This window comes from Oryza brachyantha, chromosome 9 (assembly GCF_000231095.2).
Source record: "Oryza brachyantha chromosome 9, ObraRS2, whole genome shotgun sequence".
In the NCBI taxonomy this organism is placed as follows: Eukaryota; Viridiplantae; Streptophyta; class Magnoliopsida; order Poales; family Poaceae; genus Oryza; species Oryza brachyantha.
The window spans coordinates 7,711,887-7,728,210 of record NC_023171.2 but is presented as its reverse complement, the minus strand read 5'-3'; the positions used below and the strand labels follow the sequence as shown (position 1 = coordinate 7,728,210).

Here is a 16,324-nt window from a genome sequence, read left to right as displayed (position 1 = left end):
GCCCTAATTGTAATCTGGAATTGACTATCTATCCATCGATCCATCTATGAACCATCGAGCAGGAGCATACCAGAACATTTCAAAACACCTTTCATCCTCCAGTAGTGAATCATTGTTATCCCTATCAGTTAATTTGCCCCCAAAATGCTAGTATCAAAGACGTGCATTTTCTGTACTTAGGCCCCGTTCGGCGACTGGGGAAGGTTAGTTAACTTAACTAGTAGTAATAATAGATTAGTACATGATTAATTAATTATAATTATTAAAAATATAAAATAGATTAATATGATTTTTTAAAATAACTTTTCTATAGAAATTTTTTTAAAAAAGTACACCGTTTAGCAGTTCGGGAAGCGTGCGCACAGAAAACGAGAGAGGTAAGTTAAGTTACATGCTCAGCCGAACGCGGCCTTAAGGTGATTCAATGTACTGCCTCCGTCCCATAATAACTTTATTTTTATTTTTCCATGTCCAACGTTTGATCATTCGTCTTATTTGAAAAAAATTTAAATAAACTTAAAAAAATTAGTCACGCATAAAGTACTATTCATGTTTTATCATCTAGTAAGAATAAAAATGTTAATCACAATAAAATTTTAAATAAGACGAAGAGTCAAAATATTGCATTAAAAACCAAAAAATAATTTTATTTCGGTAAATACCAGTTTGTGATCCAGTTTAGGAGTACACAGAGGAGTATGGTTTAGTCAAAAGCAGGGGAAGGTACGATCAAGCCCAGGTAAGTAGCAGAACAGATCACGCTGCAAAACATGCTCGAATTGCAACTGCGTTCATGCAGGGGATTCATCAGAGTCCTGACCGGGTGACGCAGGCCGTGACGCCGCTGCGACGGTCAAGGATGCGAGAACAATCTTGAACGGCAAACAACACAAATTAGTTAAGGGGTGTTTAGATTGAGAAAAATTTTGGGAGAAGTGTCACGTCAAATGTTTAACTAGATGTCGGAAGGGGTTTTCGGACATGAATAAAAAAACAAATTTCACGACTAGCCTGAAAACCACGAGACGAATCTTTTAAGTCTAATTAATCCATCATTAGCACATGTTGGTTACTGTAGCACTTATGGCTAATCATGGACTAATTAGGCTCAAAAGATTCGTCTCAAGATTTCTTCCGTAACTATGCAATTAGTTTTTTTAGTTCATCTATATTCAATGCTTTATTTAGGTGTCCAAAAATTCGATGTGATTTTTGAAAAAAGTTTTTGGAAACTAAACAATGCCTTCATTTCCTGACTGGTGGAGATACACGTTTAGTGAAGCATTTTCCTCGGAAAGGGAGAAAAAGAAAGATAATGCAAGCATCCTACTCCGTAATCTGGAATTCCGGATTAGCTGAAGCCGCCATACCTTAGGAATAGTACTGTACCAGGATTGCCTGGAAATTTTCTTCCTCTTCATATTAATAATAACCAAGAATGCTTATCTTTTAGAATAAAGTACAGTAGGAAAAAAATACAGAGAGAACGAATTACAGTTTGAGTTACCTTTTAGCCAATGTATTTGAGGTTCGTTGATGTGTAGTAAATAAAAGTTTTAGCGTGTTTCAATTGTTATAGTGACAAAATTATTTGGTCCAAATGTAAAGATTAGTTTGCAAGAGGTATAGAGTAAAACTTTAGTAATAAAATGTGGTCTAGATTATATAATTTACTCTAAAAAATTACATGACCTTGGTTATCAATGCCTAGGATTAGAGAGCTAGGTAGTTCGAGCATTCACAACCTCGATACCGGATAAAAACTGCTCAGAGGTGGTAGCTATGGATTCCATGAAAACCATTTATAAACCGATAAAAAGATGAAATCTAGATGAATCTATTAAAAATATAAAACCTAGTATGATTTGTTTTAACTAGACCGAAAAACCGAGCGGTTAATATTATTGATCCGATCCGGGGTATCCGGAGCCTATTTCCATTGATTTTGGCAGTGCTCGTTTGGAGATAAGATATACGGAGCGCGTAACACGGTAATAGATTAATATATAATTAACTAATTATTAATTATAGAAATTAGAAAAATAAATTAATCTGAATTTTAAAAGCAACTTTTCTATAGAATTTTCTTTATAAAAAACATAACGTTTAACAGTTCAGGATGCGTGCGTAAAAAAAAACGAGTGAATCTAGCGTTTCCAGGAGGAGGAACGAACGAAGCCCTTGTAAAGTTGTAATCTCAGATCTCATCTGGTTGCTCAGGAGTTAAATGCTGTTTTTATAACTGGTGTCAAATAATTTACTCCATCCATCCCAAAATAAATCAACTTTTCATATTTTAGATACTATGTTTGACTCTTCGTCTTATTAAAAAAGTTTAAGATTAATAATTTTATTTTTATTAGACGATAAAACATGAATAGTACTTTATGTGTGACTATTTTTAAAAAAATCTCTTAAAAATTTTCAAATAAGACGGGTGATCAAATGCTCGACACCAAACCGAAAATATGGTTTTTTCAAGACGGAGGGAGTAGGAGGCACACGTATGTATATCCATTATGTGTTAATGCTCCCTCGAACAATCAATCTATCAAGAAAACTTCTAAGATAATTTGCTCAGAATGCCAAAATAGCATCTTATTTTTTTCGCTTCTTACTTATGCTAAAGCCAAAAATTGAATTTTCAACATTAAATTTAGAGTAGTTTTTTTCCATCGTATTTTATTTTTCATCATTCTCTTTTATATTGTTAAATATATATATATATATATATATTATTTTTACAAATTATTTTACGGTTGTAAATATAACATTTGGGCAATTAGCATACACATACGCATGAACCACTGGAAGCCCTTCTCTTTTTGCAATTGAAGTGAGCCATTGCAGTCACTGCTGACGGCATGTCAGAGCTGACCATCACATATAAAAGCTCAACTGAACCCTCACAATCTCCCAACCCCACAACACAAACGCAGGACGAGCTTCCAACTCCATTGCTAGCTAGCTACCAGCTCTCCATCTTCTCCGAGGAGCTAGCATCGCAGCAGCAGCTATGGCGGACGAGGTTGTGCTTCTCGACTTCTGGGTGAGCCCGTTCGGGCAGCGGTGCCGGATCGCGCTGGCGGAGAAGGGCGTGGAGTACGAGTACAGCGAGCAGAGCCTCGCCGACAAGAGCGACCTCTTCCTCCGCTCCAACCCGGTCCACAAGAAGGTCCCCGTCCTCCTCCACGGCGGCCGCCCGGTGTGCGAGTCGCTCGCCATCCTCGAGTACATCGACGAGGCGTGGCCGGAGAAGGCGCCGCCGCTCCTCCCCGCCGCCGCCGACGACCCCTACGGCCGCGCGCGGGCCAGGTTCTGGGCGGACTACGTCGACAAGAGGCTCTTCGACTGCCAGACCCGGCTGTGGAAGCTCCGGGCCGGCGAGGACGGCCACGAGCAGGCCAAGAGGGACATGGTGGATGCGCTCAGGGCGCTGGAGGCGGAGCTCGGCGACCGGGTCTACTTCGGCGGCGAGGCGTTCGGCTACCTCGACGTCGTGCTCGTGCCGTTCGCCGCGTGGTTCCACGCCTACGAGAGGCTCGGCGGCTTCGCCGTGGCGGAGCACTGCCCGCGGCTGGTGGCGTGGGCCGAACGCTGCAAGGAGAGGGACAGCGTCGCCGCGACGCTCTCTGACCCCGGCAAGGTGTATGAGTTCGCGCTCTACCTCAAGGACAAGTTTGGCGCCAAGTAATTAATTAACTAATCTGTTTTTATAGAGATTATACCGAGTGGGCAGGGTTTGGTTAATTACACTATCTTTATACTCTCTCGTTTTTTAATTGATGCCGTTGATTTTTAATATGTTTTCTTTTCAAGGTTTTTATAGGAATATGTAAGATTATAAATCATAATTAAAGCTTTTTTATAAATCAAATCTTAAAAAAATAATTAATAATTATATAAATGTTTTAATAAGACAAATAATCAAATATCTAGAGAAAATATGTCTATATGCTTGGGGTTGTTTTAGATTTGTATTGGTTTTTGGTTAATTGCTTTTACTTATCATGTCGTCGTGATTTGTACCTACTACTCTCCGCGTGTACTTGGGTGTTGTTTCTGTTGTGTTGTACTACTATTCGTTCCGTCTTGTTTCAGCGATATAATAAAAGTGTGATGCATGCCTTGTGTCTCAATTCTGATCTTTGTATTTTTCAAAGTTGTTATGGATCATTAAACAATCTGCGACAACTAAAATCCTCCGAAATCTAAATGCACATGTTGGTCTTCATGCAAGCTCTTTTTTAATGGTTCTTTATATGCAGCATCAACAGACTGATCACTAGGACCAAGTTTGTTAAACTAATGTTATTATTAGATTAACCTGGCACTAAAATTAGTATAACACCACTAGACAGGTAGGTCCCACATGGCTTCGAATTTTTTTATTTTTTAAACCTTTTAAGAAATAATTTTATTACTAAACTACCAGGCAAAATTTTTTCAAAACTGAACCTTTTGGCCACGCCAGTGTGGGTGGCATGACAAGACAACGCTGTCACGTAGTTTTTTCGGCGTGACGTGGCACCACTGTCAGTTGTGTGGCAAGAAAATGCTGTCACGCCACCGACACTGGCGTGGCAAGCCGTTTGGCCACGTCAATGTTGGTGCCGTGGCCAAAAGGTTCATGGGTGGAATATTTTCTCCCAAGATTTAATAATAAAATTATTTCTTAAAAATGTTTAAAAAATATAAAAATTTCCATGGCTTCCCTACATACGCTCGAGGGAATTTAAACGGGCCAGATTGGGCCACACAACCTCGTGTCCCCTCCTGTAAAGGGGCTTCCAGATATCAAGGGAATCCCAGCCCATTCAACGTGGCCCACTAATCCAATGCCTGCAAATCGGGCCGACAAATTTGGGCCGCGTCAACCTGAGCATTGGTCTCATGCGCGTCCCCTTCTGAGAATGCGGGGCTGGGCCACCTCAAATAGCGACACGTAGACCTATTTATTTAGGAATAAGTCCACATCGAGTCCCTTCCTTATGGGCCAAGTCCAATTTGTAAGTATTAATACCCGTATAAGTCGATTCCCTCCATTGTTTTCATGGTGGTTTTTGCTGAAATACGAGGCATCTACGTACCGCTTATGTGTAACTATAGTCAACAAAAATTTTAAGAAATACGTGGCCCCACCTGTCGTTGAGACATCCCCTTTCTCTTTTCTTATAGTCTTCCTCATATCCGGTTTTGCTTCTACTCTCTCCATTTCACAATGTAAGTCTTTCTACCATTGTCTAGATTCATATGGATGCTAATGAATTTAGACATATATATAAATTATATATATTCATCTATGGATGAATTTACGTAAGGCTAAAAAGACTTATAATATGAATCAGACTCGATCAATAAATGAGACTCTGAGTACAACGGGGGTGTGACTTACTTACGCTTATAGCTACCCGTACCATTAGAATATGATAATAAGTTTTAAAATTGTAGTTCAAAGTTTTAAATTATGAGTTGAATTTAGAATTTTTTTTGATTGGAGGGGGTCGAAAGCTTCAAAGTTCAAGTAGGGGTTCTAAATATTTTCAGTCGGAAGTTTTGTAATCCGGGTTGCAAGTTACTAAAATTGAATTGAACGTTTGAAAATTAGAGTCCAAGCTTTTCAAATTATTAGTGGAAAGTTTACTTGCTTTGTAGTAGTAGCATATGTCTAATCCAATACTAGATTGCTACTCTACTTGTCAATAGAAAGCTGAAACATATCAACACAAGGACCGCACGCCTACATATACAAAGAGGATTTGAATTGAAGGGCATGTGTATGGTCAACATACGGCGATATCTGATGTTAATTAATTTGACTTGTGATACCAAACTATGCGGCAGTGGGGAGCGCATGCATATCATGGCCGCCATGGATGGATGCATGCATGTATCCCTGAATTTTCTGGCTCGCTCAGCTCAGCCGATAGCTAGCTTCTTTTTCGTAAGATTCGTAAGAGATAAAAAAGTTGCAGCCACTCTATCCGTATTATTTTATATATTTATAAAAAAACATTGAATGTTAAATAAAAAAATCCAGAGAAATACTACTTTGACGACTTTTAGTTCGCAGTGAGTGTGCATATATACTACTGTAACACGTAATTAGTGGATTGGTTCAACCTTGATCACACAAAAGGTACAGCTAGCTAGCTAGCAAAGTGGACTATTGCTGTGGATGAATGAAGTCAAGTTGTTATTACACGTACGCAAAGCTAGCTAGAGAGGTACTCCAGTAATTAAATTAAGTACTACAGTAGCCAGGACCTGCCGTAAAACTTCGACTCATGCATGCACGCATCACATGTACTCCTACGTTGCATAGGACCCATTCTGACTCGATCGAATGGAAGCATACCGTCACCATGCATCATATCGCCATCGATCACCTTTGAATGCATGGCTTGCCTCGGTGACGGTGTACTTGTGCAAACTAATTAACCTACAACACTACTCACATTACGATCGATGGTGTACGTACTCGCTCGATCTAAAAATAAATCCATTTTTTTGGTTTTTAATATAATGTTTGAATTTTCATCTTATTTAAAATATTTTACGATTAATATTTCTATTTTTATTATATGATGAAATATGAATAATACTAATTTTTTAAACTTTTTAAAAAACTTTTAAAGAAAATGGGTGATCAAACGCTACATACGGAAACCAAAAGATGATTTTTTTTGACAGAAGTGAGTACTCTAGCAGTACTTGCCATCAGGGACAGATTTAACATGGGGTGGCGGGGGCTCGAGCCCCCGCTACCCCTGTTAAAGCTATTGGAGCCTACACGAAGACCGCACTAAAATTTTATGGCAAAAATCAATAGAAGGGGATTAAAACTTTATTTAACATATTCAGACCCCCTAATCTCGCTGGCTATATCCGCTGCTGGCTTGTATGCCGTCGACTAATTATTCCCCATCGCTCATCACTCCTAATTAACAAAGCAACCCAGTCAAGAATCACATCCAACAACCCAATCTTCCTTTCAAACCATTCGTGACTCATAAAGCTTCCCCAAGATCAAGCACAATGGTAAACACCCCTCTTTCCCCGGCGCCCATCCCACACATATAAATACTACACGAGGCGCACCACCCCTATCGATCTCCTCCAGCCAAACCGGCAGCCGGCAGTAGACACGAAGAAGAAGTTGGTTAGGTCACCATGCCGCGTCCTCCATCAAACCTGATGATCACCGTTCCATTCCTCGTCATCTTCTTCGCCTCTGCGTCCACCTTTCTGCCACGCACGTCTTCGTCGTCGTCGTTCTTCCCGTTGGACGGCAGCGACGACGGCGGCGGTTGTGTTGGCTTCACGGTGGCGGTGCGGCCATGGCCAGGCCACCGGACCGCCGCCGACCACATCGATAGCCATGGCGGCAACCGCCGTCGTCGGCGGCGGCGCGAGCACCCGTCGCCGGCTGCCATCCCCGACGTTGTTACTTCTTCGGCCTTGCTCGACTCAGCGAGCGCGTCATCCTATCCCTATCTGCAGGTATATAATTAAGCCATAAGAGTCGTATCTTGTTAAGTGATGTTTAATTGGTTTTATGTATAGTGCGAAAAGGCTGGGCGGTGCATCTGTCAACCCCCGCAAACGTGACTTTCTACATAAAATGCTTTTTATATATAGATTTATATACAAAGACTTCGGCTCTCTTATTTAACTAGATTAACTAACCCAAATTTTCTTGTTTTTCACATACACGCTTTCCAAACTATGCACGCTTTCCAAACTGTTAAACGGTATGTATTTTATAAAAATAACATAGTTTATTTTAAAATCATATCAATCTTTTTTAAGTTTTTTATAATTAATAATTAATTAATCATATATTAATCCGTTGCTATGTTTTATATGTTGGTTATTACCCACATAATAACTTAGTCTTCTTATATGAAAACTTTATATATAAAATTTTGTAGTGTATAATCGTTATGTATACATATTTCTAAAATAATATTTTCAGTATAGATATTTTTTTACTTTATGCGTTGAATTTATTTCTATGTATAATATTTTATATATAGACTTTATATGTATAAGATAAAATTTTATACATATAAACCCAAAGTCTAAAAAGTTTGCATATATAAATTTTCTATGTAGTTAGTTGTTAGCGCGGGTTAGCAGGCAGGCAGACAGACGTTCACCTATTAGACCGACTAGTATGGTGAATTTTGAGTTTAGGGGCTAGCTGGGTTGTCTTTGGACCCACTAGGGACTAGTTCCTAACATGAGAAATCGCCTATTTAATTGTTGTCTGTGTAATTTTCTACTTCTCACATAACCAAATTTTAAAACATCTTTCTTGTTAGCTGGTGAAACTTTTTTACTTCGAAAGAGTAAAACTTTACATGCCAATGACATCTTAGGACTCGTTTTAGCAAGGCAGAAAGAAAATCCAAAATTAAACAAATTAAATTAGCCGAGTTAGATAAAATAATAGAATTGGATTTACATACGACTCCTATCTTCAATTTCTATAAATATAATTACATTTTCCTAAAAATAAATAAATACATTATGACTTCTATAAGAAACTGAAATAGAAATGGATTTCATATACCACGCTACTTCATGGTTACACGGATATATTGTATTTTTCTATATAAGTAAAATTCAAAAGTAGAATTCTATTTGATCGATATATACATGCACCTCTTGTTTGTGAGCTTCTGTTTTCGTAAATATAATTGTATTCTGTATACAACTTATCGACCAATAGAGTTATAATATGCACTAACCACGTTCTAATAGTGAGTCAACATGCTTCGTTTTCTGAAGCTACCATAATAATATATTAGGTAGGCCTATTTAAAGTTGGATATTTCTAACTTTAGAAATCCATTAATTGATCTAGAGCGTAAGATTACTAGTGAGTTTAAAACTCTGTTGTCTAAAGTAATCTTCCCAAGGCGTGTGCAAGCGAACGTGAGCGTATCTATGGAGACCTGATATGGTCAATGATCATCCCACTGGTACGAGGGCTCCCTTTTTTTTTTTTTAAGCCTAACCATAAAGGCTTGCCACTAACCAGCTGATTTCCTTTTCCTTTCGCTTTGAAAGATCTTACCAGAAGCTGCCGTTATATTAACATGATAATAGTGAGCAATGAGCATATGATGTACAACGGTTGACACAACTTTCATAGTTGGATAGTTGGAGCTGATTGTAAGCTTTTTAAATTTAGAGTAAAAAAATTAATTTATACGTTCAATGAATGTCAAAGCTCGTATATATACTCTTTTTTTTTTTTTAGAAAAAAGAGTAGTGGTAGTGTGGACGCAGAATCTATCATCACCACGTCACCGACTCTCTCTATCTTTTTTTGAGAAGTTAACAGAGAGCCTACGTATCGATCATCCTCTGCAAACTATCTATTTTATAAGGGAAGAAAAAAATAGAAGGTGGGCAAAAGGCTAAATATATACATCAATTATGAGATAATATATGTAAAAAGTAATGATAATAATATGTTAATAATATTTTTTAATTAAAATCCTCTTGCATTGAATAGGTAATACGCTAGTATATAAATCAAATTCAAGTGGAAAAGGTGAACTAAGTGAAAGCATATATATTAGCGTTTGTGTTTGTACTGTTCCTTTTTTTTTTTAAAAAAAAAGATGAATTTAGAAAGACAGTAAACTGACTCCTGTGAGTAATTAAGAAATGCATATAGATTAACGATTTTGCTATTGGTCAGGCAACTAAAAATCTCCAATCCATCAGTCGATCTCTTTGTCTGATGGATGTGGTTTAGGATGCGTGCGTTTACGGATACGCCTACTCATCAGGTGACTGATTTTTTAAGGAGTTGTCAGTCGATTCATCTCCCATGGTCAGATATGCATCCAACGTCATTTGTCCGGCAGAACGCACGCATCCTAAACCACATCCAACAGACAAAGAGATCGACTGATGGATCGGAGATTTTCAGTTGCCTGACCAATAGCAAATCCGTATATTTACTGCCCAACTATACTTGCCTGACAATATTGATCATTGCCGTCTTTGCAGCATGTTAACTTCAGCTCCTCCGTGCTGCCCGCATCCGCAAGAATCCTTATTGATGGGACACGCACGGCCGGTTGCTCGTCGGTGGTCGGCAAGTCGCGCCGTAGCACTGTCACTGGCCTACCAGAGCTGATCAGTTCCGACGATCTGGTGATCACGGCGACCATGACCATCATGGCATTAGCTCGTCGTGGTGCGGTCGAGAGGGGGAAGAAGAGGAAGAAGAAGAGCGGAAGGGGGAGAGACTCAGCGCCGGTGATTGCCCCTTTTCTCGTGGCGGCGGCGGCGCTGCTGCTAGCGGTTGCGGCAGCGCCGCCGCCTGTAGCCGCTGCAACGGTGGCAGGCGGTGGAGGATCTGTACGCTCGAACTGCAGCCATGATCCCAACATGCCAAAACACCTCCGCTGTGACCCCCCGTAATTAAGCAAATTATTATACTAGCAGCCAAGTTAGTATGCACACAGTGAGGCATTTGTAATTAATAAATAAAGATGTGCGTAGTGAATAGCCCTACGGTGCTGACAGTAAATTAGAGTGGAGGGCAAAACACATCAATATATGCTTTTGTTAATGCTACTGTGATCGATGGAATGTTTGTCAGTTTAAAGCAAGGCATATAGCACTTGGATGATAATTAGTTTTCTGCATTTCAGTTCATTTCCATTGTGGAAATGCAGATCTACGTATAATGGAATAAGTTCAACTGAGTCCTCAATTTAACGTTGAGTTTATCTAAGGTTCCTTAACTCCAAAAGATATGTGTATCCCTAAACTTCTATAAACCGTTGAAGAAAAGTCCCTCGGCAGTATTGACTTAAAAGTTTTGACCTAGATATGTGTATCCCTAAACTTCTATAAACCGTTGAAAAAAAGTCCCTCGGCAGTATTGACTTAAAAGTTTTGACCGGTTTTGCTGACGTGGCATACGGTGGGTCCCACGTGTCACTTTTTTTTAATCCTCTTTACCTTTTTCTGTCCCTTCCGAGTTCCCACCGGCGAGCGATCGATCGGCATGACGACAACTCGACATTGTTGAGCAGAGCAAGAATTAAGCAGCAAAAAATGGTGGCAGCGGACATGCAGATGGCAGCGACGAAGACGGAGAGAGGAGACGTTCGCCGGGGGCGGGGGGGGGGGGTGGGGCAGCTGCGACAATTGCGCGGATTCGGTTTCCGGCGACCGCGACGGCGGGGGGCGGCCGGCAATGGCCCGGAGAGCTGGGGCACGGATGGTGGGCGGCGGCGGCCGGCGGTCTGGGGACGCCATCGACGACGCGGAAGCGCTACGCGCGGAAGCCGGGTGCATGCTCCCGGTCCGACGGCGGCCGGTGGGCTGAGGACGGGCTGCAACGACTCGGCGAGCTGGGGCACGGATGGTGGGCAACGGGTGCCGGCGGACTCGGGGTGCCGTCGACGACATGGCGGCGCAAGCCACGGAAGTCGCACCTGCCCCGGCACTCCCCTGCCCGGTTTCCTTAGCGCCGCGCTTCGTGCGGGCGCTCGCCGTGGACGCCGCCGCCCTCCTGGGGGGTCACGACGTTCACCGAGTCGAGCGGGGCTGATGCGGGCGCGGCCGAGTCGAGCGGGGCGGCGGCTACCGAGGAGGCGGCCAGGCCGGGTCGACGGCGTGCGGCGACCGAGGCAGCAGGACGACGACCCTGGGCGGCGGCCGCACGAGACTGTTGGACGGCGGCGCCGACCGGTGCTGGCGGTGGCCGAGGTAACGGCCGAGAGAGAGAGATTAGAGGAATAGTATAAAGACATCAGCTTCCTCTCCGCCATCGCTGATGTAGGAGCGAACAAGATCAAACAAATCTACTAGAGAGGATGAATGGTAGGGAAAAACAAAACCCAAAAATCTTTCGTGGAATAAAGGATTACCTCTGTCGAAAAAATTGACGAAGGCTTGCTATCTTGATCACGTCCCTCCTATGTCGCCGCTATCTTGATCGCGCCGCTCATGTGCCGCTAAACAGATCATCGAATCGCGTCACTCCTATGACATTGATCGGATCGTCGGAATCAAAAAAATCACCAGTAGATGAAAGCCGAAAACGTAGATTGAATGATCTTGATTTTATTGCATCAACTCGTATTTACAAAGTGCACCAACAGCACTCCTATCAAAATCGTCGATCTAGAATCAACAACTAAGTCTCACAAAAGCACACCGGGGGCATACCCCTCGGTCTCTATTTATATCGAAAAGTCTATCACCAAATAGGAGTAGGACTCCTTATACTAATATGACTCATCTCTTAGTTTTCCTAATCAAACCGAACATGCCAAAATCAGACTACGTGCTACAGTAATCCAACTGGTACAGTACTCGCCGTGCTACAGTAATCCGGGTCTGCCACAGCAATCCGATCCGGTTGCTACAATGCCGCGCGCTACAGTAATCCGGGTGCTACAGTACCGTGACGCTACAGTATCCGACGCTGCTACAGTGTCCGAACCTGTAGCAAATTCCTTTCCTTTTCTCATCCAGTTTTGATCCGATTTACTTTCCGATTTTTCCGGCGCTTACACACACAACATGTGAAGCCCGTTACGATTCCATCCCACACGGTGTTGCTCCACCATGTACTAACTCGTATTCAATATCGTGGCATCCTCGATCGTCCGGACCTCAGCTCCTCTCTGAGCCTAGTCACGATCCCACCACCATTGATCGATATTGATCTCAAGTCACCTGCACAACTAGAGACAAACCAATCGTTTCCGAGCACATATATCGCAACCTGACTCACATTAGTTACACACACTCGCACCAACACCTTAATTGTTTTCAAACCAAATTCAATTTATAAACCAAATCGCAAGCCAATTGTTCATCAGAAAATATTAATCATGCTTATGATCTTACAGCTGATACAGCCATGCCGGCGACGATCACCATTAGGAGCAGCAGGAAGCTCTGCTACTTCACCATCTTGCCAAGAAGATCTCACAATTTGAGAGAAAGACTCGATGTGTAAGTGTTCCTGGTGGTGTGTGTTAGAATAGATATAGATCAGTTGTATATGCGTGTACGTGCATGAGATAAACATGCATGAGATAAGTATATGTGTGTATACATGCATGAGATATCAGATGTAACAAATCAGTTGTAATCTCCAGATATCTTGTAAGCTCTGTTGGAAGCTATTTCCAACACATCTCTATACATATGTGCGGCCCGAGCTAAAGGGTTCTACGCTTTGTGAAATTTATAGTGTGAGAAGCAAAGTTGAAGCTGAGAAGTGAGAACTGCTTATATAGCCGAGCTAGCATGATCGAACTGATTAGGATTGCCTGGAACAACATCGAATTCATAATCACAATCCGATCCGGCGTATATACTACTATATATGCTACATTCTACCTGGAGTGGCTCCGTGAGCCATAGGCCCGTGCGTCCCGCTCCCGCGCACCGGCTCGTCAACGGCCGCCGCCGCACGCCGTCCGCACCACAGCCCACCGCCGTCGCCCGCCACACGTCGTTCGCGCCCCACCTCCGGTCGCTGCCTAGATTCTGCGCCCCAGCCCGCCGCCCGCCAGCACCCACACCTCAGCCGCCCGCAAGGTCGGTGAATGGGAGAGAAGCATAGAAGAGAGAGAGGGCAGAGGAAGTGAGGGGGGAGAGAACACATAAAAAAACTGACATGTGGAACCCACTAGATGCCACCTCAGCAAAATCAATCAATAAAATGAGTCAATACTACCGATGGACCTATTTTGATCAGATTATATGAGTTTAAGGGTGTACATTTCTGGTATTCTGCTTAATGGACGAAAAACAAGACTCGCGTTTAAGTTTTGGGACCTTGGATGGACTTCTTCCACATATAATTCACTCGGGAACATCATGTCCGAACGGCCCATAGACCTATCTTTCTACAATCCGGCCTGTTTGAAGAAATCATGTGGGATGCCTATACCACATGTGATATAACCTAAGGCCCACACGTCGGCCCACTGAGCAAGATAAGGGCTGCTGCCGATAAAATATCCATATTCATACCATTTTGGTAAAAAATAATTACACATGTAAGTTTTGGGTATGAAGAGGGTATTACCCATTTGGTATGTATAAATACGAGCCTAACATTTTTAAATTCATGTTTACATTATAAAAAGTTATAATTTATTATATAGAAGTGAAACTTTTACATAAATTTTGGTTCATTTCTACACGTGAAATCCACATGTAGTTCTTTTCTTATTTGTTGATCGAATTTCTCATACCCATTAAGTAATGAGCATTTTTTTCATCCTTGAGTAGGTACCATGAGGTACCACTGATTTCTATGTAAAATTTGGTATCTCTTGGTACATTAGGTATTAGAAGATACCAAATTTTACATAGAAAACAGTGATACCTCTTGGTACCTTCTCAAGGATAGGAAAAAAACTCTTAAGTAATACCCATTTAGGAGACTACACGCTGTAATGCACTAGTTAGCTTTAACTAGCTACCACCTAAGTATTCTAACACCTAAGATAAAATTGTCTCTTAAATTACTTATTCATCAATCTATAATCCAATTACACCATTATATTCATTGCAATTAAAACTTTATAACAAGATCTTACATTATTATATTTTGATAAAAAATAAATATATGTGTTGTAAATTGCTTTTACATTTGACTAAATTACTTCTTAGATATTTATAATTTTATTAATATTTTATTTTATTGGTTCGTTCTATAATATGTGTTGATTTAACTTGATTTTAGATAGACTCATATTTTGTTACCCCCACAATAGATTTGATTGTAATGCTGTGATAACTTACTTTAATTTTGTTTTAAGTTACTTTTATAATTTACGTAAATTAGTTTTAGCTTTCTTGAAGTTTCATTTATAAATATGTAAGAAGTAATTTAATCAAATGTAAAAGTAATTTACATATGTTATAAAAGTAATTGAATTATGAATGTCATAAATTACTTTTATTATATGTGTAAATTACTTCTATCTTATATGTAAATTACTACTAATATTATATTTGATTAAATTACATCTTAGAAAGTTATAATGTTATGAATACTTACTTTACTGGTTAGTTCTATTGTCTTTGTTTATAAATATAATTTCTAGATAGACTCATATTTTTTACCCTCACAATAGATTTATTTTTAATGTCGTGATAACTTACTTTAATTTTAAAGTTACTTTTATAATACATGTAATTAGGTTGATTGAATTTACTTTTATTTCCAAGAAGTAATTTAATCTAAACCTAAAAGTACTTTACATATATTATAAGAGTAGTTTACGATCATTTTATAAAAAAATACAATCGTGTAAGATCTTATTGTAAAGATTTAATCACAATAAATACAACGATGCAACTATATTGTAAATCAGATAGATAATGTAAGAGAAAAATTCTATTTGAAACTCAAGTAGTAGTGATATTCCTTTCGACCTTGATTGATGGGCGAGTAACTTCTTAAACCTAAACCTAAATAGTACAACTACAAACGCATTGTTTAGATCGGTATAAGGTAAGCCCACTAGTCTCCCAGTGATAGGCCTAGTACAAGCCCAGTACTACTACTGCTACTCGGCGGAGAAATGGGCCCGTGCTCTCGGTAATAATCAACGCAGCTTCGGCCGAATTGTGCATGGGACCATTGCCTGAAAAAAAAAATCACGCATAAACAGCCAAAAGCTGTGGACGAATTCTCAAAATCATCGATGATTACGCACGAGCTGAGGAAGCCACCAAACGGAGATAGGAGATTTATTATGAGAATTAGATTGAAGGCCAAGGCCATATATAGTGAGTGCTGGGCAGTCTTCAGCCAATGGGTCAAGAGCGGACGAAGCAGGTGATGATTGTCGAAGAGGAGCCAAAACGGGAATGCATATTGTACTGAAGCAGGTGCTGCTTCGCATGAGAGTTTCACACCAAGCTGTTGTACCTGCCTGCAGGAGTGCATCTGTGCATGCATGCGTGTTCATCTCGATCGGTTGTGAATATTGTATGGTGGTGGCCGCCGTTTGCTTGATCGTCCTTCTCTCGTCCTACCTCTCGATCGCATCCGTGTGCTCGCCACACGACACGACGCGCGCCGCCGGTTTGATGGCAACGGCTCGGCGGGCGGCGGCGAGCGCGGGGTGGGGTGGCGCTACGTACGTACGCGCCAACGCTAAGCTGGTAATTCTCCCACGCGCGCGTGGCCGCGACGTGTGCGCGGCGGACGAGACGAGACAAGGCATCTCCGCCGTCCCGATCGAGACCTTAATTTGTCTCCACCGGCGCGTGTGGCGCCATGCACCCCACCAGGCCACCACAGTCA

General features: G+C 41.1%; 2 protein-coding genes across 2 annotated transcripts; both read left to right on the top strand.

The window, feature by feature from the left end:
• Window positions 1-2,936: 2,936 nt before the first annotated feature.
• On the top strand, window positions 2,937-3,785 carry LOC102722327 (probable glutathione S-transferase GSTU1). Its single transcript, XM_006660511.2, has one exon. It carries the CDS (start codon window positions 3,017-3,019, stop codon window positions 3,692-3,694), a length of 678 nt encoding a protein of 225 aa, XP_006660574.1. The 5' UTR covers window positions 2,937-3,016; the 3' UTR covers window positions 3,695-3,785.
• Window positions 3,786-6,993: 3,208 nt separating this feature from the next.
• LOC107304890 lies at window positions 6,994-10,449 on the top strand. Its single transcript, XM_015840837.2, has 2 exons — window positions 6,994-7,503; window positions 10,033-10,449. The coding sequence occupies exons 1-2, from the start codon at window positions 7,174-7,176 to the stop codon at window positions 10,447-10,449; spliced, it is 747 nt and encodes a 248-aa protein (XP_015696323.1). The 5' UTR covers window positions 6,994-7,173.
• Window positions 10,450-16,324: the final 5,875 nt, after the last annotated feature.